Source organism: Aythya marila (assembly GCF_965140915.1).
Source record: "Aythya marila genome assembly, chromosome: Z".
NCBI lineage: Eukaryota > Metazoa > Chordata > Aves > Anseriformes > Anatidae > Aythya > Aythya marila.
The window spans coordinates 11666860-11694350 of record NC_139080.1 but is presented as its reverse complement, the minus strand read 5'-3'; the positions used below and the strand labels follow the sequence as shown (position 1 = coordinate 11694350).

The window sequence follows — 27491 nt, the reverse complement described above, 5'->3', positions numbered from 1 at the left end:
GGCTGTGGCTGTGGGTTACCATTCCACCACATGCCCCAAAGGGCTTACGGTGTAATTTAAAAGGAAATGCAATATGTATTCATAAGTAAAGAGAAGGAAGGTGTAGGTACCCCAGAGGAGACCAGATGGTTGCACAAATGAGCTGTATGTGTAGCTTGATTGCTCTGTCTTTTTTTTTTTTCTTTTTTCTTTTGGAATGATTATGAGTAGATATCAGTGCCTATCGGTGCCTTCCACATCAGTGACAGCTCATTAGCAATTGAATAATAAATTAATCGGTAAACAGAGGATGAAAGTTGAAAGGGGAGAGGGATTATCAGCAAACTGAAGAAGCCAGAAATGCAGTAAGATGGGAAAGAAAGCAAGAAGATTGTGACAGATCCAGATGAATGCTAAAAACTGCAATAAAACCTGCCATAGAACTTTGATGTGTTTATCGAAATGGGTTTATTTTGCTTCAAGTTCATTGTCCTAAAAAAGGAGGGGAGGAAAAAAAGACAGTAATTTTGGGTATAAGCCCAAAACTTTTTTTTGCCCTTTTTGTCTATAAAAGCATATTTCTTTATTCATATTTCTTTATTCATATTTCTATATGAATTCATATTTCTATAAAAGCAAAATACATGTCCCTGGTGGGGGCTTTGTGTGTAAGGCTTTGGCATGACTTACTTCAAAACTCAGGAGCAACTTACAATGTCTAGGAACATTTTTAGCCTGGAGTTCACAGCTGAGCTAAGCTGCCTATATAGCATCTTGGAATAGATGCTATATTCTTGCCGAGGGTACTCTAAGCTGCACTGGAACACTGATCTGAGATGAAATATTTAATTTTCATTTGGTAAAGCATTGCACAGTATGCTGTGGAAGACCATCTGTAATCAGGAGAGACACAAAAGGGGCTTGTTCTTGCTTTATGAAGGAACAAAGTACAGAAAAGGTCGCTGTAGTACTGACCACCCAGCTAGGCCCAGAGATACAGCACTGCTGGGCACTGATCCTGCAGGGGTGCAAGCAGAATAGCTCTGACTGCAAGCAGTGTGGCTTCTGGTCTTCTGATGTCAATAAGCCTTGCTGCTTGCCCTTGTGCAGGGAGTACAGTGCCAATGCCAGTTTGAACGCTCCTGCAGCACTGGCTCCATAGACACGTGTGGTGGTCTATTCCACCTAGCTGTTGTAATTACACACCCTCTGATGATTCTGATTTGTTAACTCTTTCTGTATTATTAAGGTAACAATAAGCAGATAATACAATAGAGTAAAAGGATAAGTATACTTCCTAGCAGTTACTCAGTCTAGATGTGAAGGGGTATCTTTAATGCGCTGGTTATGGATTATATTCTGTAATGCTTTGTATCCCCCATTTTTCAGATGGTGGGCAGGAGAATGGCAGAAATGTTCGACAACATGTGGCCCAACGGGACAGAAGAAACGAACTGTACTTTGCATCCAGACAGTAGGATCTGATGAGCAGGCATTGGCTGTCACAGAATGCCAGCACCTACTTAAACCAAAGACCCATCTGTCATGCAACAGGGATGTCTTGTGCCCATCTGACTGGACAGTGAGCAACTGGACTGAGGTAAATTCATGTCTCCTGTAGCATTAAATATTTGTTTTCTGTTTTTTACTTTTTCAAAATGACCCATCATAATCAAGGGAAGACTGATGATCTGTTGTTTTTTTTTTCCTTATTTTTTAACGAGTCTTCACAAGAGAAAAAAAGCTGCACTGTTTGCTGGCTGATGACCTCAACAAGTGTAGAGTGTGAGATGTTTCTATGGTTTTGGAATGCTGAGCTATTGGTGCCACAGAGCAGTGCATGTTTGCATGCACAGAATTCTATGCAATACAAATTACTGCTGTGAAACAGATGGGGAAGGCTCTGTGTCGTGTCTACAGGAATACAAAAAAACTTCTTCAGAGTTTTTACATTTATATAACTTTTACATTTATATCTCTGTCATTTTTTTTGCAACAGCATGCAAGCATTTTACTTCTAGTATTAGTTTGAAGCTCAGATTAACACTAGAATATCTGTGCACCCTTCAAGTGTTAATTAAATATTGTGCAGTTATTTCATTGACAGCTGATGAACTGCAGAATGTGAGGTGGTCAAGTTAATAACTGCAAAATAGATAATTTGTCTAAATATACTAGAACACATTCTGCAATATATGCTAGTATTAATTGGGAGCACTTGTTTTTTTATGCTCTGTCCTACATTTTAATCTGTGGAAGGACCTCACACTCCTTCGCTTTCTTTAGATTATGTTGCTGGTATCTGCAGGTGCTTCCCAACTTCACATTTCATTGAAACCCCAACATGCTGAGCAGTCTACTTCTACATGAAACCAAAAAACACACCAAGATACATCTTTTGGGGGAAAGAAATAGGTTTTGAGTCATGTGAAATTTTAAAATTGTTTTGTTCTGATATAGTAAGATTTGCTTATGTTTAACCTCACAAGTAGGCAGTTTTGTGTATCTACTGAGATAAGAACATGTAACTGATAATCATGAAAACAAATGCACAACAAATATTTCCATTTCAGATGTCAATAAAATTGAAATTTAACAGGTTTTTCAAAACTTCCCAAACTTTTGTTTTTAAAAACTCTTCTGTTTTCTTTCTCCTATTTCTATTTTTTTTATCAAACTCACTAATGAGTTTGATAGCAGATTCAGGATAATGAGCTAGCTAGTAGAATTTTATGATGGTTTTATTCACCTGCAAAAAGTGGGAGTTGCGGGGAGGAGGAGTATGGGCTCAATTTTTTCTCCTGAACAAATGACAATATTTTCAGGATGTCTGTAATTGGAGAAAGTTTTGTTTTGTTTTTGCTGGTAAATTTGAGAGAGAGATTCTATACAGGCAAAACTTCCTTTTACCCTGAACTTACTTTGCTGTTTAATTTGTGTTAATTAGGCAGATAATGAGGATGAAGTGTTACAGCCATTCTGAAATCTCTTTTTAGTACTTGGCTGTAATCTAATGCAGAGGTTTTCAAAGCTAGTTCTTGGAGAAAGACAGATATTGTCCCAGAAAGCTAATGAGGTTAGATGTTCTTTTTAATTTACCAGAATGCTGATCTTAATTGTCCAGGTGGCAAAGTAAGTGTGTTGTATTTCTCTGGAAGCAGCAACATAATGCCAGCAGTTACTGTCTTCCTCAGTAGGCAAAATCCTACTGCCAGTCACAACAACTTCAGAGGTTAAATTGTAGCTGATGTAAACTTGCATAGCTCTGAGTACACTAAATATGCTACACTGCTGGAAGCGCAAGGAGGACAGACAGAATGTCTAACGAATGTGCCTGCTCTGAGGTTACTCTGCTTTCTTCCCTGCACCTGTTGCTGCAGAGCTGATGTTACTGTACTGGTGTTGGCAATGCAGGAAGCACCAATAACACAAGGTCACAGGTCTTTCTACTGCTCTGTGACGTTGACTAGCTCTAAGAAGGTTAGATAACCCAGGGATTTTAAAGTGCTGGCAGTAGGAGTGTTTGTAAGTGTGCTGAGTACCTGGTTTAAACCAGACACATAGGTTAATTGTAGTAGTCCATAATTTAGGAGAGACGTGAATAGCCCTGTCAGAATAAGTCTGCCTGCACTCAGTCTGAATGAAAGATCCATTTCATAAACTCAGCAAGGCTCTAGGTGTTGCACAAGTAATCACAGCAGGTTTGTGGCATTGTGAGCCAGATAGATGCTTTTGATGGCAGCTTTTTCAGTCTGTTTTTCTTACTTTTGGTGGTAAGGGTGTTGGCTAAACAACTTTTGTGATTGTTTCACAGTAGAAATCAAATTCTGGCATATTTTTCTAGAATTCCATATTTTGTCTTTATCAAGTAGTTGTTTATCACTCAACTTGTCACTCAAGGTGACATTTACTCTTCTAAAAATTTGGCAAAGGCTCCATGATAACAGGAAATCACTAACATGAAGGTCTTGTTCCTCAGGGGAAAAAAAAAAAAAAAAAAAAAAAAAAAAAACTGTTATTGATTATTTGCAATGATTCTTCTTTATTGAAGAGAGCGGCCAGTTGTTGCTTAACTGACTTGTACAATAGAATGAAGAGAGGTATTGTATTAATTCTGTTTCTTCTGCAGTGCACAGTTACTTGTGGTGGAGGGATAAGGACTCGGAATGTTACTTGTGCCAAAAATAACCATGAGCCGTGTGATAGTTCCAAGAGACCAAACTCTAAGGCTCTGTGTGGTCTTCAGCAATGTCCTTCTGCTGGAAGATTTCTGATACCCCCACTGGCACCCAGAAGAGGAAAGATCATAATCAGAAAAACAACAACTAATCCCAAACGGAGTCATCCTAACAGGATACCCATACCTCTACCAAGCCCAAGGTTCCATACAACAACAAAAACTCCCAATCCTGAAAGCGTAACTACCTGTTTGCCTACATCCTCTAGTTTGGGTAATGTCTCTGAAAAAGAAGGAACAACCAGCAAAACATTAAAAAATAATTTTGTTGGATCAACTGGTGTTTACAACTATCCTGTTGTTTCTACCGAAAATAGTTCACACCAAAATACTACTTCGTGGCCTTTTCATAATAGCTCAAGTACCGAAATTATAAAGCATGCTGAAAATGTTTCTAAAAGTGAGCCAGTTTCTACTATAGCAGGTGAGGTGCAAAAAAGTGAGTACACTCCTGTCTCCTCTTTTACCAGTAGTCCAGAAATAAGTTCCAGCTATGATTACTTAACCGAAGAATCTGATGACATTGACGGGTCAGTAGGAGGCAGTGGGAAACCGATTGATCATCTTTACAGCACAGAACACGATCCTGAAATTACAACCAGGAGCACAACGATAGATACCAGCTCTCACATCCTTCAGAATGAGAGTGTGACTTCTCACCTCCCTCCATCATCTCTTCCCCAAGAACCTTCTGCACTCCTTCCTGTTAGCAGAACAGCACAAGGGTTGGCATTTCCAACACCAGAAAACTCTATTAGTCTGCAAGTTGATGTGCCTAGCATGGAAATAACTACCCAAGAAGCACCTGTTACAGTAATGCCCACAGTGTTTGGTAATGTACTGAGAGACAAGACTGACAACAGAACAGAAATAAAGCTCCCTGCCAACATAACGTCCAGTACACAATCATCACCTCTTGAGCATGCTACCAGGAACCAAAGTGCATCTGATGGGGTTTTGACGAATGTCACAGAAAGTAACCACCTAATAACATCCAACGGTTTGCCTGGTGATGCCTACTGGATAGTAGGGAACTGGAGTGAGGTAAGTTATTTTTAACTCGTAAGTAGTGGAGAGCTTGTCAGCTCTCTGAACCACTGTTGAGGAAATAAATCTTGCTTTGTCACAATTATCTGACATGAGTAGCATAGATTCAAATGAAATATTAGTATAAAAAATGGGTAACAGAACTTGGAACATCTAGCATTAGGCTGCTTAAACAGAATGTGTCCGTTTATGGATTCTGCAAAACTATGCATAGCTCTTCCAGGGACATGACATTCAGGGTTGACTGTAACCAGAGATACCTCGAGAGCTTTGTTTTAAAGCATAGCAAAAAGATAAGCTATTAGATGAATCCTGGAGACACCAAATGAGTGTGCTTGTATTTCCAAATAAGTACATAATTCAAGTTAGCTGTAGATATGCTATTTAGTTCTAACCTTTGCTTATATATCATTTCTCTCTAATTATGTGTGTTTCCTAAGTTAGTACATGACCAGGGTCATGTAGGTAAGCTGGCTTTATTACTATATAAAGCAAATCAATATCATGGTTGCTGAAACATATTTTTAGTTGGCTATTAACAGATTTTTGTGGTGCGTTTCTATCTCATACCACCATCAGTGTTTGTATCCACCATTAAGCAAAAACCTCCCAACTCAGAGCAACATTCTGCCTGGTAAAACCAGTCTGAATCTACAAATTCAAGATAAGAATGTTAGTCCAAAGTTAAACTGGTATATCTGGGCCATTAATTTGTCCAGCACATGTCCACAGAGAGACATTGTAATATGGAGTTCTGCACCATTCTTAGACGTTTAGGTGATCATATGTTGGAACTGGGTTGAAGCAGTAGTAAACATGAAGCATTTTGTCTGGTTAGCATAAAAATTAAAATAGTCAGGCCAGTGGCTTTGGTTATTACAGTATCTTTGGATACAATAGCTGATAATTGCAGCATTAAGCTATGTCCTGTTATTTGAAGGTAGAAATGAGCAGATTTAGTCTGCATCAATGGCTGTGCCAGAACGAAGTTGGATCAAAACAGGTGTTAATATCCCGTAATACTACTAATGAAAGCTCTGGTTTCCTATTTGAGTAAATGAAACAAGTACAGCTCACAGGGAGTTTGGACACTCTTTTGAGTTGTTAAGCATTTGGAAGATGTTTTACAGCATCATCTTCAGACTTGTCTCAGTTTCTTAGCTTTTCAGAAAGAAGTTTTCAACTTTGTAAGCATAACTCTTACCTTGCAAGTATATCACATGCTAAATCGAGCAGGTAGAGAACTGTGCTTCCCAGACTTGGCTATCTCTGATCATTGCTGAATGGTTATAAAGCTTGAGTAACTTCTATTTTCTGTGCAGGAGCAATATAAATTACAGAGTTTGCTATAGCCTTTCAGAAGTGCTTACCATCTTTTGTATTGCGCTATTGACTTTCCTTTACCAATACACATAACCATGCTTTTTGACAGTCAGGTTTCTGTACTGTTATCTTATTGTGTTCTGAGATAGTACTTATTCAGGAGGTCAGGGCCGGTGAAGGGGCAAACATACACATTTTTGTTGATGTTCTTGAAATCATAATTCCTGAAGTGAGAGACTTTGGTATCTGAACAAGTTACTTAATTTTTTTGATGGCCTTTCTTTGACAGCCAAGCTAAACCGTACAGCTGAGAGTCCATAACTGGAAGCCTTGTTGCACTGAGTATAGAAAAAATAGAACGGTTTGGGTTGGAAGCGACCTTAAAGACCACCTAATTCCAACCCCCTGCCATGGGCAGGGAACCTTCCACTACACCAGGTTGTTCAAAACACCATTCAACCTGGGCTTGAATCCTTCTGGGAACGGGGCATCCACAGCTTCTCTGGGCAGCTTGTTCCAGAAGCATGCGGATCTGTTAGAGCATGCGGGTCCGAATGAGGGCCATGAGGATGGTCAGAGGGCTGGAGCACCTGTCTTATGAAGAAAGGCTGAAGGAGCTGGGGATGTGCAGCCTGGAGAAGATAAGGCTCCAAGGTGATGTCATTGCAGCTTTTCAATACTTAAAGGGGGCTTATAAAAACTATGGAGAGCAACTTTTTGCTTTATCATATAATGATAGGACAAGGTAGAATGCTTTTAAACTAAAAGAGAGATGATTTAGATGAGATGTCAGGAGGAAATTCTTTACTCAGAGGGTGGTGAGGCATTGACATGGGCTGCACAGAGAAGCTGTGGATGCCCCATCCCTGGAGGTATTCAAGACCAGGTTGGATGAGGCCCTGGGCAACCTGATCTAATGGGTGGTATCCCTGCCCAATGCAGGGGAATGGGAACTAGATGGTCTTTAAGGCCCCTTCCAACCCAAGCCATTCTACAATTCTATGATCACACCCTTAGGACCACTCATCACTGGTCATCAAGCCATCGACAGTGGTGCTCATTATGGACCTAGCTGACAGATGGCAAATAAAATGGAATAATAGCTATAGTTGTATAGTTTTGTGTGTGTATGTATATATATATGCAAACATAAACACACATACACATCTACATATATTACTGTTGGGATGAAATTTGGCTTGTTTTGTAACCATTCCATTTTGATTCATTTGATTTGTGGACCATTGTAAACCTGGATCCCTTAATACAATATTATTATTTTCAACATATGTTCTTGGTTTTGTTTGTTGTGTATATATATAGATATATATATGTGTACACAAAGCTTTATATATATATAAAAGGTTTTTCCTAAATGCAGTTTTTTTACATCTTTTAAATTTCAGTTTACTGTTTCCTTGAGATTTTTCTACTTGGCAAGACGTTTTTGAATTCAGGTTGTGTTTTCCAGTGTTCCTGCCAACTCTCCCAACTTAGTGTCATCTGCAAAATTTTTAAGTGCATGCTCTCCTTCATCATTCAATTATTTAATGAAAATACTGAAGAAAGCTTGGCTCTGGACAGAGACCTGCAGGGCCGCATTTGAAACATCTTTTCATTGTGATGTTGAATCACTGAGGACCACTTTATTTTATTTTTTTGATTAGATGTGCATTGTAATGATTTCACTTGGGTCATATTTCTATCATTTGCTAAGAGAACAATCGTGCCAACGTGCATCATGTTGACTGGCTCTCTTTTTTTCATTAAACCAGGTACCCTATTTGTTCATGAAAGGTCCATGTTGTCTGCTTTATCATTGTTGTTACTGTATGCCATTTTGGTCTTGATTGTTTAATATTTTGCTTTTGTATCTTCCTGTGAAGCTAGGCTGTGTGTTCCTAGTCCATAGATCTGTCGTCTTGTTTTCCCAAAGGTAATTTGAAAGGTGTTCTACTCTAATCCTCTGGGGCCTCCTTAATCTTCCATAATTTTTTAAAAATTATTCTCAACAATTCAAAGGTTATTTATGAACACCTGAATCGCTATTGTGGTATGGTCAATAAATGCAGCTTTGCAGAACTGATAAAAACAAATTGAAGATACTTAACACATCTCAATTTACTATTTTTAATGTTTTAGTTATCTTTTGCTATTTTGATTCAAGCTGCTGCTTCTAGTTAAAATTAACTTTATGTGAAGCCTGGCCCACTTAATTTCTGCCTTCTGGCCATGGTCCTGAGCAACTGGCTCTAGATGGTCCAGCTTGAGCAGGTGGATTGGACAAGATGACCTGCCGCATCCTGTCCTATCCTGTTATTTTGTGAATGTCAGCTATTACGTTTCTCATGAGATGAAGGACTTATATTTCCCCATACACACACCTTGATTCTAACACTGACAGAATGTTTTCTTATTGTTCCTTACTTAGAAATCATTTTTAGTCTACAGTTTCCTGACTTTGTGTATTTTTGTCTTGTTTACCTGTTCTTAGCAAAAATTGCTTCCTGTTTTTTGATGACTTATCTATCTATTTCAATACCACCATATTCTATGTAGATGAATCTCTTGCTATCCTGTCTTTCTACTGTTACTGTAATGCACTTGATAAATTTCAGAATAACTGCCAGTATTCTGATGCTTCTTTGCTCCTTAGGATATGTCTGTACTTGTAAATTTAGAAGTTGCTCTCTTCATTATTCAGTGGCTTAATCCAGGACTATTTATGCTGTTTCTCATGCCAGCTATAATATGCTTGGCATGTGTTGGATTTGACTCTATGCATATAGTTTACTGTCCCTCACATTTTAAGGCAGAAAAATGTAAAAGGGGGGTCTCCAGTCAATTTTTACCTCTTTACAGGGGCTTCTTGCTGAAAAGCAGGCACTCTTGGGAGCTAGACTGGCACAATCCATGGCCTCTTAGCTCTGATACTAAAGCCGTCCTGCAGTTTTGGAAACACTTATCCACTCTTTGGATTCATGCTTTTAAAAATCGTTTTACTGTGGAGTTTTCCCAGGAGTCTCTCACAATTTATTTCAGGTTTTCAGCATCATGTACTCAATTTGCTAAATATCTCATTAGCAGTGTTAGGGATAGAGAGGGAACGCTGACAAAGATTGGATGCAATGACATTTTGCCTTAGATTCCCCAAAGATCAGAGAGGGAAATGTTGGAACAGCTGGTACAGATTTAGAATGTCTCAATAAGCAGAAGTTTTCCAGAGTATAAATCAGAATGTTTGCATGCTGTAAGGCAGAATTGGTATTTTCCTAACAAAGCAACAGAAAGCCCTCCTTTGTAATTTTAAGTACATGTAAGACAAGTAAATTTAAGTCTTCTTTTGAACATCTGTACAGACTTCTCAGATAACCTAGGCTATCTAAAATCTCTAGATATTTTTGTTCAGGCACCTGAATTGTTACCAGAATGATTTACTAATCTCAGGTTTTCCCCTTGGGCTTTCCTCTCCCCTTGGCCAGTGCTCTACCACCTGTGGAATGGGAGCTTTCTGGAGACACGTGGAGTGCAGCAGTAAAAATGCATCTCACTGTCAACACACAAAACAGCCTGATTCTGTCAGAAAATGTTATCTCCGCCCATGTGCTAGCTGGAAAACAGGAAATTGGAGCAAGGTAACTTCATTTGGAGAGCTGCGTTTGAACAGTAAGCTTGCTAACTTCAAAGACTAGGGATTTCTAACTATTCATTTTTAAAATAAGCATTTACTTAATGAATGCATACATGATTCCCAGTTGACCATCCAGTGCTAATTTCCTGACTAAGTTATTTATGGTAATGCACCTGCTGTGAATTTTATTCTTCCTGTGGGGGGGTCATGCTCATTAAATCTTGAACCTAGAACTAATGCACAGCTCATGGTCCATGTTCTGTGGAGATCCTAGGGCAAAGCTCTACATATTTGCAAGTGTTTCTTTTTGATCTCTGCCTCTATAGGCATATCCTAATTTTAATAAGGAGGTAAAAATTTGGGAGAGGGACTTTTCACGCTCCTGTTCACCTTGGCCAGTGTCTACTCATTTCTCACATGGAATGGTCTATTCCCTGTTCATTTAACTTATAATTTTTGTAATTTAAAAAAAGAAAGAAAGAAAGAGAAAGAAATAAAGAAATATGTAACGGGGAGAATGCCTGATTTGGCTAGGGTGGTTTTTAGTCCAAGTTACATACAAAGGTCTGGGCAACACACAGGAAAGCATCCAAGTGGATACTTTTAAGTGGTTAAGTGGAACCCAAGGAATTGTGTTTGAGTTCTTTTTTTGATATTGTAAGGTGTGTGGTGAACACCTGGAAGGACTTTCGTGACTTCTTGAAGCTTATTATGTTTTGTCTTCATGCTGTTTAGAACTGGGGCATCAGGTAGTGAGCTATTTTTCAAGACTCAGAAGAGGAAGAACTGCAGAATTCTATTTGAAATAACGTTGATTTAGGAAGGGATAGAAAGATAGGTGTCTCAAACTTTCTCAGACACTTATCATTTTTGTAGACTGTTATGTTGCCATTGGACTGGAGGGCAGATTTATGCAGAGAAGAGTCTGCAGAAAAGATTATAGTTACAAAACCTGGGTTATATTATTGAGCTTTTTGACATAGAACTGATTTGTACTTGAAATACGTGCTTGTGTAGAAAGTCCAGGCAAGGCCATAACCACACTTAAACCTTCAAAATTAATTTTAAATGATGTACAGACATTCTGCAGTCCTACTTCAAGCGAGACATATTTCACCTTCACTCTTCCTTTGTAAAAGTTATTGCTCTTGCAACAAGTAGGTGATGGTTGTGTCACAAAAAGTAGCTAGAAATCAGATTTAATGTTAAAATATTATGGGAAACAAATGTTTTAAACCTCAGTCCAAGAGGACACTTTGAGATAAAAGGCCTTTACTAGCAGATTTCTGTTGTGTAAGCCATCCTTAGTTTACAGCAATTGAACTATACAAACCTAACTACAATTTCATATATTAAAATGGATATTTTTTGTTTGCTTTTGCAAGCAGCAATTCTTTCTCTCATTACTTGTTTCAAAGATTTTAAGGCAACTTACCACAGCAAGACAGCTGTATCCCACTGCCAGTGTAGTAAATCTTTGTGTTCTCTTCCTCTCATCTAATTCTTCCCCTCTCCTAAAGTAAAGGTGTTTCAGAGTAGGTCTTATAGTCTGAGTTTATTACCAAATACAATTTGCATGTGTTTTCAGGCTGCTGTGTACTGAGTTTCTTGCACAGTCAATTTTGTCCATTGTTTTTATTCAGAGGGGCAGAGACTTCTGTAAACAAGGACCTGGACACCCCTTTCACCCGTTCTCCTACTCCCAGGGGAAATAGGATGTTCAGTTTCCTTGTTCAAATCAAGAATCATTATTGATGTAAACGAGAATGTTGCAAGATAACAACTAATGCCACAGTCATAGAAGTTAAAGCTAATCTGTGGTTATTCAGTGGCATTGGCAGAATAGGCTTTAATTCTGGATGAAGACAGAATAATTAAATGTGTATTTGTCCTTATCCTTAGGGTAGCAAATTCATTTCTTCCTGAGCAGCAGGAGAGGCTGTGGTATTTGGGGATGAAAGCTGGTACTGATGCATGAGGCACTTTGAGCAAGCTCTGGGGATAAAAGGGAGACTGGAAGGGCTCAGCTGTTGGCATCATTCGAAGAAGTGCTCCTTTCTGTTTTGTTTACAGTGCTCTGCTAACTGCAGCGGTGGTTTCAAGACCCGAGATGTTCAGTGCATTGACATTCGTGAAAAGCGACTTCTCAGGCCTTTTCATTGCCAATTACTTGGATATAAACCACAACCCAGCACCAGTTGTAATATGGAGCCTTGCCTGCAGTGGCATGTGGAAGCCTGGAATGAGGTACTGGTCTTTAAAAGAGACTCTGGGAATGAGCTATTAGCTGTTGTTTAACAGTGGCAGTATGTCCCACACTGCTAAGTAAACTTCTGCACAAAAGAAGAAACACAGCTATCACACTTAGAGACGCTGCAGTCTTTGTGTATGCTTAAAGCAAAAGTCATCATAGACGTTAGTAAGGCTTCCCAGAATCATTCTTAGGATTGCGTGTGTTACACAGCGGTAAATTACCTTACCCTGAAACAGAGAAGCAGATGGCCTGGAAGATGAAGTAGATTTGTTAAAGCTATGCTGCTGGATCCGTAAATGAGATTCATTCAAACTTTTACCTTTTGCTGCCGTTGTTACACTGCTTTCTCATTATGATCTATTTAGAATTTGTTTTTATGCTTTTTGTGGCTGGAATTTTATGGGCCAGAGGCTGAGGTCAGACATGATGTAAATCTGATTTTGGGGTCACTTAGTGATTTAAATTTGTACCAACAAACTTTCGTAGGCAGCCAGGCACATATTTATGTCAGCTAAAGCACGTAGGCTGATGATCTTTGAATGTTTGCTCCCAATAAACGCAGCTCTGGAGGAAGTGCTGCAATGTTTGTATCATTATGGACCCTATACTTTTGGATTTTAAGGGAGGTGGTCACATTCCTTTCTTGTCACTGACACGTCCCACCTGCCATAAGCAGTAGGAGACATCATCCTGTGTGCCAGTTGTGGGTTTCCTGTCAGAGCAGTCAGCAGGGAGTAAATAATTAGAGTAACCAAATGATTGTGATGAATTCATAGTTTGCCACTTAAAATATTCTATAAAAACAGTTGTCCAACCTGGCAGTTGTCCTCAAATTGAGCATACCGGGTAGAATTGGATCGAAAAGGTTCGTTTATTAGATGCCAGCTCTGATCCCCTGTCCATAGGGATGCAGTTCCTCTTAGGACAGGAACAATGCAATATTCAAAGTATATCTGGCACCTTATTTCATGTTAGAGTACAAATCTTGTCTGTATTTCAGGCAGGCTCTACTGCAGACCTAATGAATAGTAGTAAAAAATTAGTTGAAAACTAATAATAGAAAAGGGACAACAATGCTTAAAAAATAACTCTGATACCGTCCTTGTGTGATGCTTTTTATTGCCATTCTGCAGTTAATTTATTGTTAGCACTGGGTGAATTTTAATGTCCCCAACCACCTCATAAAAATGAGATGTTTCATCCCATGAACTTTTACTGTCTTCTGTAAATATTGCAGATTAATCCTGCAGGCACATGACTTGCAATCTCATTTTTGTTAGAGAAATTACTGTTTGTGGTGGTGTTGCATGAGCAGTTCTGCATTGCCTATTCTGTGTTGCTAGTTCTGTGCTGTCTTATTACTTGCATTAATATATGTCAGGAACAGCTTTCTCCCAAGTATTTCGGACCAGTAACAGCTTCTTCCCTGTCTATTTCCAAGCATATGATTAAATACATTTCTCACTGCAGAGCTTTTCTTCTCATCTGGATTTTAAGACTTGGTATGTAGGCTATTCTGTACATCTTTCTAGATCAAAGAAAAAAAAAAAAAGAATTATATAGGTCCAGGACATGCTTCCTGTTACCTGTGTATCCACATTTCTAAATGAAGAATACTTTGCTTGTCTTTATGGTCTGTTACTGGGCTCTTATTCATTCCCACCTCTCTTCTTGTGTGTTTGTGCATCTTTTGTGTTAGTGCTCAAGAACATGTGGTGGTGGCCAGCAAAAGCGACGTATCTACTGCCCAGAAGAAGGCAATTGTGACTGGACAAAAAGACCTGCTGCCATGGTACCATGTAACAGGCAACCTTGTACGCAATGGATTAACCAGACATGGGGCCCGGTAGGTTTCCACTCTTTGTTGCTGTATTTGTTTTCATGACTTGGCTGTATCTGGTAGTATTTAAATTGTTGCTATTACTTAAAGATTAAACAATGTGTTAAAGCAAAAAATGGAGGCGGGATTAGGCAGACAATTAATTATCTACCTGTCTGTGAACTTCAGTGCCCCTGACAGGTGTAAATTCTTATGCACAGCTAGGGCTATGATGGGAGATCTCTTGAAAATATTACCAAACATTTCAGAGCCAGCTCCAGTTCCTTCAAGTGATCAACATTATAGGGATGATTCTTTTTCCTTTTTGAACAAAGAATGTGTTACCATTGATATTCTTCCCTTATTCATTTGAAATTTTCCATTGAAAGAGACTAATAAATTCAATCATGTTCTGTTAGATCCAAAGTCAGGTAAAATTTCAAAGAGACAAGAAGACAGACTATCTTTAGAGAGGGAGGGAAGAGCTTGAATTGCTAATAAAAGTCCCTGATACAAACCTAGTTGAGTCCCTCCTAGCACAGCTAGCCTGTTTGGTCTGTGCTTTCAGAGCCTTTCCAGTCATTGTAATGTTTCACAGCTTGTGAATTGGAACAGGGGAGAGGGCAAGCAAGGAGGCAGATTGGGGAGCCAGGAGGATATCCTGAAAGCAACTTAGTTGAATACTGGAATTGTCCACACAAACAGAAGTTCTGAATTTTGACAAATAGCCTTCCACTTTGGATTCTGGGAATCTAGCTGATGAATATATGTGTGTATATGTTTGGAGAACCTTCCCGTAACTGCAGTACATGCTATTTATAAAAAATCTGGTATATCTAATAAATCTTTCCCTCCAGTTTCCTTTGTAAACCTATTCATACATTACAAATACTCCTCATAATAGAAGAGAACATTGAAAGAACACCAGAAGCCAGGAGCCATAAATAAGTAAATATTGGAGAGTCATTTAACACAGAAAATGTAATGAGGGCTGGCTTTTGAGAGAAAGCCTTCAAATGGGAAATTAGAGTAATGTAATGGTTTCAACTCTGACACTTAAACATGGAAGTGAAAGCAACTGTATACCAGAATGTATAGCAGCTGATTTATTAATCCCATTTATTATACTTTATTTAAAAAAGAAAAAAAGTTTTAAACATTAAAGTTGCAGAAAGGGTATCTGAGATCTCTTCATGTACTTCACACTAAAAAGATTGTGTCATACATACAGAGGTATACAATACAGAGAGGATGATTTGCAGCAAAATTAAAGAGCTACGAGTTGTGTATTCATCTCTTGCACTTCATCAGCTGCCATTCTGTATCTATTGAACTGTTTTATCTTGCTGGCCACTCTTTATCTGAAGAGAATAAGAATTTAAAATTCAGTTGAATTCTCATAAGCTCTGGAATGAAGAATTAAGTGAATTTTTAGACAAGTAAAGAAACATGGTTTGAAAATGTTCTATTATGGCCATCTGTCTGTAGTCAGAATAAGCAGCTGGTGGTTGTTTTGTTGTCATGAAGAAAGGGTAACCACAGTGCAAATGTCACCAAAGAAAAAACTTCTCACTGAGCTTTTCTGAAATCTTAAGCTCAGACATTTCTAGACCTAACATTTTAATTGACAGAGATTATTCATGTTTAATACAACTGGTAAAAAAAAAAAACAAAACACATGGGAAACAAAATTTGTCATTTTGCAATACTAATTTGGATTACTACTGTCTATGTAGCTTTTGCATTTCTGTAGAAAACACTCCTTTCACCCTGCTTACACATTCCAAGATGCTGTATTTGTTCTATTTCCCTGTCCACTGTATCCTTACAAATCTTGCCACAATACATCATGGAAATGTTTATATGGAGAATGAAGTACACAAAGTATTTTATTGTCATTGTTTCTGGATCATACAGTGTTTTTAGCTTTCTGTCACATTACAGCTCAAATACTGGCATAGTGCACAATTTCCACTTAAAAGACTTGTAAATGTGTTAAAATGACTCTTTCAGTGCACTGTTTCCTGTGGAGGGGGCATTCAGCAAAGAACTGTGAAGTGCATGAATACAGAAACTAACAAAACTGAAGATGACAGTATGTGTGCAGATAAGTCCAAGCCAACAGAGCATCAGAAATGCAATCTACAAGAGTGCAGGAAAATCACAGGTATGATAATACACCTGTGGCAGATGGTGTCCAAAGAGCTCTTTGTTCTGAGGTCCTGCAAAGCTGGGAACTGACACAATCTATACGCTTGTTTTGAGTGCTACAGGCTCGGTATTTATAGGTTAGCCTAACCTGCTACTGCTCAGCCACACTATTGGCAGAACCACGTTATGTTCTCCAGCCCTTCTGGCCTTGTGTTGCTATGATGGGGAAAACAGTTCTCTGAGCATGCATCCCTAATTTGTGATGCTGCCGCAACTAAATTAATGGGTCTTCCTATATTGATTGGTTTTAGATAACTCATAGGCTGCTTTAAGGGCTGTGGTAGGAAATGCTGCAAGTCCATACAGATGACTTTTCTTAAGACAGACACCCCTATAGGCACTGCAGATTCTGGGATGGGAGTACAAGCAAGCAAAGTGAAAAAGATACTCTAAGAAAAATCTGACTGGCAGTGAACCCAGATACTCCATTGGCACTATGAATTCAGTGATCCCTAGAGTGAAACTATCTCCAAAATGAAGAGGTGGAGAGAATAAAACTCCCACAGATGATAATTGGCCAGGAAAAAAGGGACTGAGTGGGGGGAAAATTACAGACAAGTACATTTATCTCTCTTTGTGACAAATATAAAGTGGAGGAAAACCTGAAGCTCTGTAGTCTGTGTACAGCAGTATCCAACAGGTACCCACAGCAACAGCTCAGATCCGTTCTGGAAGAGCCTTCAAAGAGCTTTTGGAGGAGGGTTCTTCCCTCCTAGCAAGTCAGCAGTAAGAGTGCAATCTGATGATTGACGAGTTTAACTCCTGAGAGCAGTGCAGATCTGGTTATGTGCTTGAGAGTGATAAAAGTTGCTTTACTCCTCCTGCTATTCACAGATCTTTAGCACATGCTTTGTCCTAAGGTCGAACTGGTTTGCTCATCTCCTATCCTCTCCTTGTTTGGAAAGACAGACTCAGGTAAATAGTACCTACACAGATTAGTTAGTAGTTATTTCTGTAAAGAAGCCAATATAGCATAGGAAATAACCTAGTGGGCAGTCCAGTGGTGCATGCAGCCCAATACTTTGTCTCCAGTGATGGCATTAGGAAGTACCACTTAGGGAAAGTACAGGAGCTTAGTCGTTCTCTGTGGTTCATTTCATTGGTATTCTACCAGCATTCCCAACTGATATATTAGGGCTATTAAAGGCATCCTAGCCTGGTTCCTTTGGTTTCCATTTATGGAACTTTTTCCATGAATATGGTACGCCCCTTTTTGAACCTACAGTGCTGTCTGCTTCTGCCATCTTTTCTGGCAGCAAGTTGCAGCATTTCATAGCCTGCTTTGAAAAGAAGTCCTCCTATCTATTGTAAACCACTTTCTGCTGGTTTCACTGTGTTTCCCTAGATCCAGTGTTGAGGGTTTTGTTGAACAAATCCTGCATTCAACTAATCCACCGCCTTTCTGCTTTTGCAAAGTTTTGCCTTCTCTCAGCCATCTCTTCTCACAGCTCAGGACCTCCATTTCAGTAATGCCTAACCAAATCTGACATGTGTCAGTTTATTTAAGCTACTACAGCCCTATCAGCACCTTACTACTGATATTAGCAATCCCTGGCTTATCCTAGTGCTGCAGAAAGTAGAGCCAAGCTGAACTTGTAGTTCTACATGCCTTGTTTATGCTCTTCCTGCTTGCCCTGCATTTCTCTGCAGCACACTGCAGCTCTTTGGGCTTATTTTAAATGCACTGTTACAAGAATGTCAAAGTGCCATACACACAAATCATTGTTACTGAATCTCTGTGGCAGTTCTTAAAAGCAGAAATAGTGAAGTCAGAAACATCAACCAGCTCTGTCTTCTGCAAAAGTAAACCCACACTGAACAATAATAAAAAAGTGCTGTATTTTCCAAGGCAGAAGGTCATGTGAAGTTTAATAGGAACTTTTAACTTATTAGTCCTAAAATTTCAGGAGGCTTGAGCTGACAAGTAATACAAAGGAAGCGAAAGTTGTCCTAAGTATGAGCCTTAACATACGTGCAGTTTAAGATTCTGGAAGTGCTGATGATTTGTCAGCAAAATATAGCTAATTCTTCTCATCTTCTCCACCATAGGCCTACCCTGCAGCAATGACCAACTGTCAGTCCACTTCTGCCAGAGGCTGAAAAGCATTGGCAAGTGCTTGGTGCCGTCCATACAGACTCAGTGCTGCTCCACGTGTAGTCATCCCCGAGTTCGTAACAAAGCAAGATATTGGGATCAGCGAGGCCTCAAGCAACAAAATTATACTAAACTTAGAAGAAAATCACCTCAAAACCAAGAAAACAACAACCAAGCTGCTCAGCACTAGCTGCTTTTTATGTAGTTCGTTTGGATGGGGCTTCTGTTTACAGGTTTTGTTTCTTCATGTTTTTTCTGAACCGTCCAACATACATGGAAATCTGTGATCATAACTGGGAAAACACATTCCTTACGGTTATCAGTTCTAATGTACTGCTTCATTTTTTCACCTGTAGAAGTCCAGAATTTGTAACATTATTTGCAATGTGCAAGCAGCTAGTACTAAGATGTGCATAGAGGCTATAGGCAAGCTTGGAAGAAGGTTGTTTTGTGTTTTTTAATGATTGTTTTGCTTGCTCTTTCTTCCATCTCTTTTCCAAAACTCTCTTGGAACAGCAGCACCACTTAAGAGTGCTGAGTGAAGGCGGATGATGGGACAACCATTCCCCTGTGCTCACTCACTTTTCTGTTCTTTTTTTTTCAGAATCAAGGTGAGGTGTCAGTGTTTCTCTATATTGTTTGCTCACTTCAGTTGTTATAAAGACAAAAGTAGAGTTTTATAATAACTGATTATGATGTGTAGGCTGATCTGAAATGTGTTTTTTAAAAGAAAACGTTTTCATTTAGTACTTGACTCAACATCTAAAGGATACCTCAGAAATAGCCTGTCCTGGCCAGTTTTCTCCTGCTTCTTGCTCTAATGTAAAAACAAAACAAAAACAAAACAAACAAAAAAAATAAAAATAAAAAAAAAAGAAGAAGAAACCCACCAAATCTGGAATGTTAAGTTCCCAGATATGCTTTAAGCAACATTTATTGGTACCATGAAAGCAAAGCTGTTTGCATCTACCACCTGAATAGGCAGATATATAATTCACACAGATAATCAGTGACAGTTCTATCATTTAATCCAGTATTTCCTGTAGAGCATAAACCCACATCCACATTACTCTTATCACCTCACTCACAGCAAACTTCATCCCCCCCGCCATGCAAATCCTTGATCATAGTGAAGGTGATGACATCTGGGATTAGGAACCTAAAACCAGAGTATCTGCATAGCTCTGGACCTCTGGCATTAGGAGAGCACCAGCCAAACAGTGTTTTGAATAGTGTGTTATTGAAAATGGCAGAACAACGCTTAGGGACGCCAGACTGGACCCTTTGAAGGAAGGGTGGGCATTTTCAAAAGAGGTGGACAGAGTCTGACATTTAGATTCCTTTGAAATTCAGTAGGAGTTGGACACCTTGGCTCTTCGTGCTCTTTTGAAAATCATGTATTTACTCCCTGGCCACCTAACGATTTGAGATTGTAATACAGGGAAATGTCATATTTTGTGCAATGTAGAGTGAGATACATAGCCATGAATCGAAGTGTCACTATGGTTACAGAGTTATGATTATCAATAGTTGTATTTCTAGACAGACTTTTATGAAAGTTAATGGAAATATTTGGGCCTGACTATATCATATTAACCTAATGAAGACCACAAGTCTAATTGTCCTTTTTCATAGGTTTGTGACCTTTGGCTAAGGGCTCACTTCTTCACTTGAAGTCTCTGGGAGTTCAGGATATGCAGCATGGTAAGGTTAGATTTACTAACCCCTGCGATGGCAATGTAACCCCAGTTATAGGTGCTGATAAAACTCAAAATCCACTGATACAAATATGGTGCTAGTATAAATAGCTGCAGGCAATGACTTACAGTGGTGCGTGTGCATGCATGGGTGTACATAGCCTACATGCACATTTTCTTAAAATAATACATATCTGTGGTGTTGCTGGCCAATGCCAGACATACTGCTTTTTCAGTATCACAGTGTGCTTATGTCCTTCTGAGGTCCTGAATGACTACCGGCCCTCTGAACAAGAGAAGGCAGATTGGTTCTTATTCCGTGGGAGGAATCATGTGAAGAACTGAATCATGTGAAGGAGTGGAGGTGTCCCATCTGTGATTCAGAAAGCATTTAAGCAGGGTTTGGCCCCAGGCTGCATTGTGTAAAGCAGAGCCTGTAAAGCCAAGTACAGGCAGTTGTCTGATGGCCAAGCAGACTAGACTGGTGGGAATGCACAGTGGAAGTCAGCAAACAGACATCAGGCTTGTGAGCTAATGAGAAGGGAGCTGACTGAGTGGAGGTAGTGCAGGTGGGAGGAAAAGTGCCTGGGAGGTTGTGCCTTCCACTGCTCTTTGCAGCACTGGTGGAGTAAAACCATTCCTGGCTTCATTGTTTACTACAGGGGGCTGTTATTTCATTTGAAATGGATAAAAGTGAGTAAGTGATATGAAGGACTTTCTACCCAGGGAAGTACAGTCAGCACTGTTGCTCAGCTTAAAACTAGGGAAGAGACTGTGACAACACGAACCATTTTAATAGGGCAGTGCCACTGCTGTATTTTACATAGGTTTTTACATTGCACTCATCAGCCTAATATCTCCTCTACGCTAACAGTATTTGCAAACATCTCTGCCATCCATTAGCAAGGTTCTTTTCTTATGACATATCTCTTTTTAAGTAAAGGTGGATTTATGATCCTAACCCAGATGGTTGCTATTCTCAAAACTGAATGGAGTATTAAGTGCCGAGGCATAATATCATTGTATTATCACATTAGCCTGAAACACTTCAGCTTCAACAGGTTGTTCAGGAAAAATGTGTATTTGGCACATTCACTGCTTGTTCTAATATTTCAAGTTTTAAAAAGCAAACTACAATGACATATTTGTTTCAAGCTTCAATAAATGGCATTGCTTACATCTGATGTCTCTGGTATTTTGTTTCCAGTGCAAGAAGATTCATAAAATGGGATTACAATGAAAAAGAAAAAAAAGAAAAAAACAACAAAACCCTAAGACAGTATCTTCCTGTGCTTTCTATCTAGTTATTCCAGCAGAATCCTCATCATTAACATATTTTGATGCTTGATATTCCAACACAAAAGAGATCGTTAAAGAGGAGAGGGAAAATGTGGCAGAATAAATCATGGTACTAAGTTATTTCCTATTAAATATATGACATCTTACATCCTGAGATCCAGCAGATGTGCCCTGGCAGCAGATGTATGTATGTATGCCAACTGTGGGAAGTGTTTGTTTTCTTGAGGGGGTTGTTTGCAATGTGCTCATCCCATCCTTGCCCCCAAATCCTTTCAATACTCAAGTTTTGCAAGTACTGCTGATTCTGTGCTGCTCAGAAATATGATCGTGCTAACTCAGTTCCTTGACCTGACCCAGAAGCACAAGGATCAGTGTTAGGCGTATCTGCTTGGGTAGAGAGCACTGTAAGTGTGCTCGCTTACCCAACTTCCCCCTTTCATCCAGGGGTTCAGCCTCATGACACCATGTGGAAATTGTAGGACTTCTTGCTTCACTAAGTAGGTGAGCATCTCCAGCCCCCAGGGGAAACAGCCCTGTGCAGGTGATTTAAGAGGGGGGAATGAATTTGGTTGAGAAATGAGTTGAAGTTCCTCCACTTTGTGAGGCCTCATTGAGTGATGCCAGCACTGCAGCCTCCCCAGCCCTTACACCTGCAGGTAGTAGGACATGGGGAGCTCACACAAGGATATTGCATGTTTCTGTGACTGACTGATCCCTTCTTTCTCTTAATGGACAAATACAGATCTCTCCAGGGTGCCCACAGGAACAAAGCCTGAGGTATGTTAGCAGAGCAGTCCAAGTCCATTCTGCAGACACAATGATGGTAGCAGTAAGAGCCAGGAGGATGAGCAATAGCTACACCACCTTCAAAGTGGACAACCACCCCTGTAAGCTGGGGTGCCTGGGTGACATGTGAGAAGGGGGAATTTGTTACATAGGTAGGCTCTGGGTGTGATGTTCTGTAACACCATAGGCTATAAAAAGCAAGGAAAAGTATTGAGAAAAGTGTAAGTATGTAAGACTTCCATAACTATTCCTTCAGTGACACAAGAGAGGGACTCAGTTGATGTTCACCCCTGATTACAAAGAGTTAGGGGCTATAAAGCTAAAGCATGAAAGGTAAATCTAAGCTAATTTGTGCAACTCAATTATTGGTGTCTTCAGGCTAGCAAAACAAAACTGAATAGTGGGAGAATAAAACAGTGTCTAAACAAGTAATTAATTCAGCCTGAAACCATGCTAACATAGAGTAATCATAGCATCTGAAGTCTTGTAATGTCCTCTTTGGAAGTCATTACTATCAGGTGTATCTAGAACTTCGGAGCTATAATCCTTGCAAATTCAGCCTTTTGTCTTAGTCACAGTAAAAATACAGATGTACTTACTTTTGCAACTATCACTCTGGGCATTGCTGGAAAAGGTGACAGCTCTGAAGCGGACCTGCTTTTCCTACCTCAGTGCTGTTATGTGGTCTTTGAAAACAGATGTACACACTGTCCCTGAAAAAATAACAGTTTTTTTGTGCTCAGTTGTTTGCTTTTTGAACAGTGTGTCAGCGTTGACGTACGTTATTGATATTGTGGCTCTTGCGTGGAGTCCTTTGTGGACGAGTACATGGTTCGTGAACACTCATCCCACAGGTGATAATGGTGACGGACAGGGCTTTAAAAGCCCATTATATGTCCTCTTCACCCACTGGCCTCCCTTTAAAAGTGAACCTGAACAATGAATTACTTCTGAAAATACCACTCAGGTGAAGGTAATATCTGGGCAGCCAGGCAAGTGGTAGGTTAAACTCTGACAAGAAATACGAAAAGTTTAAAGCAGTAACTACGGTACCAAAAAGACAAATGGGTGAGCCCAGCTCATATGTCTCCTACCCTTGGAGATTTTTGCAGCAAAACACTATTGCTTAAATCACCTGGGAAAGAAGGAAATTACCATATACAGTCATAATGCATGGCTTTCATGTGTGGCCATTGGGATAGGTGTGACAGACAAGTGGACCCAAAAGGACAATTACTAAGGTCTTCTAGGGAGCCATGGGGTCTGGGAGCAATCCCAGCATATCAACAGGTTGTGCAGAAAGGTGCTGTAAATAGAGCATGGTTAATTTTAAACAAATGAAGGAAGCCTGTTTAAGACTTTCCTATGGGTAAGAGATTTTACGTGCAAGCAGAGTGCTGGATATGCTTTTCCTCTGGACTGCTGGGTCCCAACTGCAGCGTTTGGAAGAGTTCAAGCCATCTCATGAGTGTTGCTGGGTCTGGAGCTGGATATGGTGAGGCTGCAATGCCATCCCTTCCCATCCTCCTGTGATGAACCCCTGGAACACAATTAATGTACATGTGGCATGTGTCAGCTCTTACTATGCTGTAAATGCAGAAAAGAAACTCCAAATTCCCTTTTGTTTTGCATGAAGTCTCAATAAATGAAAAAAAGGGATGAAACTTGGATTTTAAGTGTTGCCTTGGATTTAAGTAAATGCTATCAGCTAGCAAAAAGAGAACATGCTGTGTGTGGAGAGGCTGAGGGAAAGTCAGAAACAAGAAAAGGCTGCATGTGGGGTCAAGCCAATTCATTGCAAGTGAAAGGGGGGTCCCAGGCAAATCAAGGTCACTGTGCATATGAACATTTCAAGGCAGTGCATGGTTTTACTGCAGCGGTCCTTGGGTTGTGAGCAGGCACCCAGTGCTGCCTTCCTGCAATGCCATATCTGTGTTCCTGCTTGCCAGCCCCCTGGGGAAAGGGCATTGCTGTTTACCATAGTGCTGGTGTTAGAAGAGATTCCCACTGGGAATGCTGGCGTGCTGGAATGGTGGCAAACATGGTATTAATGGGAAACCACCATAAGGAAGACTCCAGTATGAGGGAAGCCGATTACTCTCGTGAATACCAGAGAGGGAAAGCTTCGTTACAAACCCACAAGGACAGTCTGTGAATGGGATTGCGGTGAATTTTCAAGCTCCCAAGCACACATAAGTGTCACACAGATGGCAGGCATGGAAACACTATGTTTTCTGTCTATTCTCCTGCATCTGTTATCTGTTTCATACAATAGCTGAACTAATGAAGCTTGAGATTAAATTACCTCTTATCCTCTGGGTTCACTTCGAAGGGTATTGTTTGGTTGCTTGGTTCTGGAAGTAAAAATACCTTGTCATGTTATAATATATGGCAGCCTGAATCATACCCATAACAAATAATGCCGGCTTATAAAATTACTGTCCTTTGCTGCAAGTCCTACTATCTGAATGCTAATTGAATGATGTTTTTCTCCAGGGGAAAACTGCAAATTCATTTCAATGTGTTTCTATCCCTAGTCCTCCTAGACTTCACTGGGGATGGGCCTGGTCCTGCTAGTCAAACACACCACTGGAATAACTAACACACTGAAAAGCCAGCAAGATTCTGCCCCAGGCTAAAAGAGGCTGTGCCAGACCCTGCATGCAATGGCCATGGACTTAGAGGAAATGGGACCAACTTTACTCCTACTGCCCATCTGATGGTGGGCTCAGCTGATCTCAGCTTCATCGCTGTGTAAAATGAAAGTTTTTGCATCTTAGCTGACAGGAAGGCAGGAGCGTCCTCAGGTTCTAGCATGAGCTGGGATTTTGCCAACAATGGATGTCCCCTTGTTAGCAAGTTACAGCTGACAGTTCCTGTTACTCCAGGATCACTTAATTTCTTACCACGCTTGTCTTCCAAGCATGCATTTAGGCAAAGAGACAGAGTGGATGTTGCCACAGCCAGACCCTGCTGGAGTTAATGGGAGCAGAAATGGGTCTTGGTAATTAATGCAGTCACAAGTTGAACTAACTAGATTTTTAGCAAAGCTTCCTGCTGGCTCATGCTCCCTTCCCACAGGGGACACGTGGTCTGACTGATGAGGGAACCCTCATTTGTAGGGGAGCCTGCTGGGAGCAGGCAGGGCTGGCGTGAAACCCCTGCAAGGATGCTGGGGCTTCTGCTCATTTGTGTCTTCAGCACCCACTCTGACTCAACCCCAATCTGTCTGACCTGCAGTCAACCTCCAAATGGGAAATGTGGCTTTCACTGCTCCGTATTCAAAAGGCCAACAAGATAGGGAACACACAACGTGTTCTTCACTGAGCTCAACAAATCCTTTAAGCAACCCATGTCTCCGTGTTCACTGGCTGATGTTGTAACACAAAGGAAGCTTTGTGCTGGGAGCTTTTATCCTGCTGTCGTGACTGCCATGTCCAAGACCCTAGTAGGTGTGAATCTGTAGAAACACAACCAAGGTCAGTGGTGAAGTTTTCCATCAGCTATAGGCAATAGCCCATGCCCTAGGTGCAGAATGGTTTTGTCTGTGTAAGTGAGAAGTTTTAACAACAGAAACAGGAACCAGCTTTGCTAAAAAGCTTAGTCATTGAAAAAGGGAGTATTGGAGTGTTAAGTTAGGTTCAGTGTGAAGTCATGGAAGACATCAAAACTGCTAATTTTGATATTGCTGAAATTAAATGTTTGTTGGGGTATGTGGGCAGGCACTGTTTACAAGGCAGAAACTGTATTAGAATATCCTGAGTTGGATGGACTCACAAATTAGACATCAAGTCCAACTCCTGGCTCCTCCAAGTCCAACTGTAAACTGTATTAGGTGGCTCATCCAGCAGCAACCTTGCCTGGAGCTTGTGTTTTGATCGTGTACCTGACTGTGACTTGGCATGAGTGCCATGTCTTTCTGTGCAGGATGCTGAAGTGGTGTCCTTCCAGTCTTTCCTCTCAGAAGTTTTTCACTGTTTTATTTTTTTTTTTTTTAGTTATAATTATAGTAGCACTGAGAGATGGACAGTGTGATGTGATATTTAGGTCTGTCAGCTGAGAGTAAGGAGCATCTCCTCTCTGGTGCACAGGGAAAAATCTTAGTTTCATCTTGACTGCAGGTGATTTCTATTTTAAGTAATCAGTCACCTGAGAAAGAAACAGTCACTTAGAGATGCCATTCATTTTCTGGTTGTCAAACGAATTATACAGATTTTATACAGGAAATGTACTGAGCACAAAGTTGAGAGTTGTTGTTTTCACTGGGTGTGTTTTACTAGCTGACAGCCAAAGCAAGTTTGTGCTGAATTGCCCCAGTAAGTTAATAATCAGTAGTCCCCAAACAGATTTATGGAGTATGTCTGACTGACTCCCATTGTTTCAACAAACACAGCCCCGTCATGTGCTTGAGTCTGAGGAACTTTATAGGGGAAACAATAAAATAAGTCTTTGAGGAAAGAACATTGTGTATCCTCTGCAACAGTCAGTGCCACTGCTCCCTCTCATCTGGGAGTTGTCTGCTAAGATGAAAATATGCCGTATATGGAGCACAAAATCTGCTGCAGACAAGAACTAACAGGGAGCTGGCTTCCTTCTCCTATTTCATCACCTTTATTTATTGGGCTCCTTTACATTTTTGAGTAATTATACATTTTTTATCCGTGGATGAGTGAATTAAGGTTGCTGATTAGAGGACTATTGTGTCCTTAAGAGTGTTTGTTCCAATCAAGGGAAAAGTATGTTCTTAATTTGAGCTACCCTGGGGTTGTGTCCAGTGAAATCAAGGCATCTTGTTTGCTTCTGAGTTGGGCTGCTAGGATGACTGAAAGTCCAGATTAACCTCATGTTCCATTATTGCACGGGCTCAAGCCTTTTCCCAGCTGAAAATTTTTGTACTTTATGCTTTCAACCTCTGGACTGTGTGCTGTTATTTCTGTGCCAAAAATATGTACAGCCCCCATTAGAAATCTCTTCCACAGAGAGGTGCTTGCAAACTTTGGTCAAATCTTCTGTGAAATGAAATAAATATGCTGAGTTTTTCCAGTTATGCCATGGATATTTCATGGACATCAATTTTTCTGTTCTGTTTTTGAACCCTCAAAAATCCACTTTG

General features: G+C 40.1%; 1 protein-coding gene across 2 annotated transcripts in view; it reads left to right on the top strand.

The window, feature by feature from the left end:
* Positions 1-21443, top strand: part of ADAMTS12 (ADAM metallopeptidase with thrombospondin type 1 motif 12) — a 177115-nt gene extending 155672 nt beyond the window's left edge. For both annotated transcript variants that reach the window (XM_082782644.1, XM_082782645.1), the window contains 7 exons: positions 1369-1579; positions 4109-5260; positions 10069-10221; positions 12291-12464; positions 14171-14317; positions 16304-16457; positions 18551-21443. In XM_082782644.1, coding sequence (XP_082638770.1) covers positions 1369-1579; positions 4109-5260; positions 10069-10221; positions 12291-12464; positions 14171-14317; positions 16304-16457; positions 18551-18786 — 2227 coding nt within the window. In that variant the 3' untranslated portion in view covers positions 18787-21443. The remainder of the gene's footprint in view (positions 1-1368; positions 1580-4108; positions 5261-10068; positions 10222-12290; positions 12465-14170; positions 14318-16303; positions 16458-18550) is intronic.
* The last annotated feature ends 6048 nt before the right edge of the window (positions 21444-27491 follow it).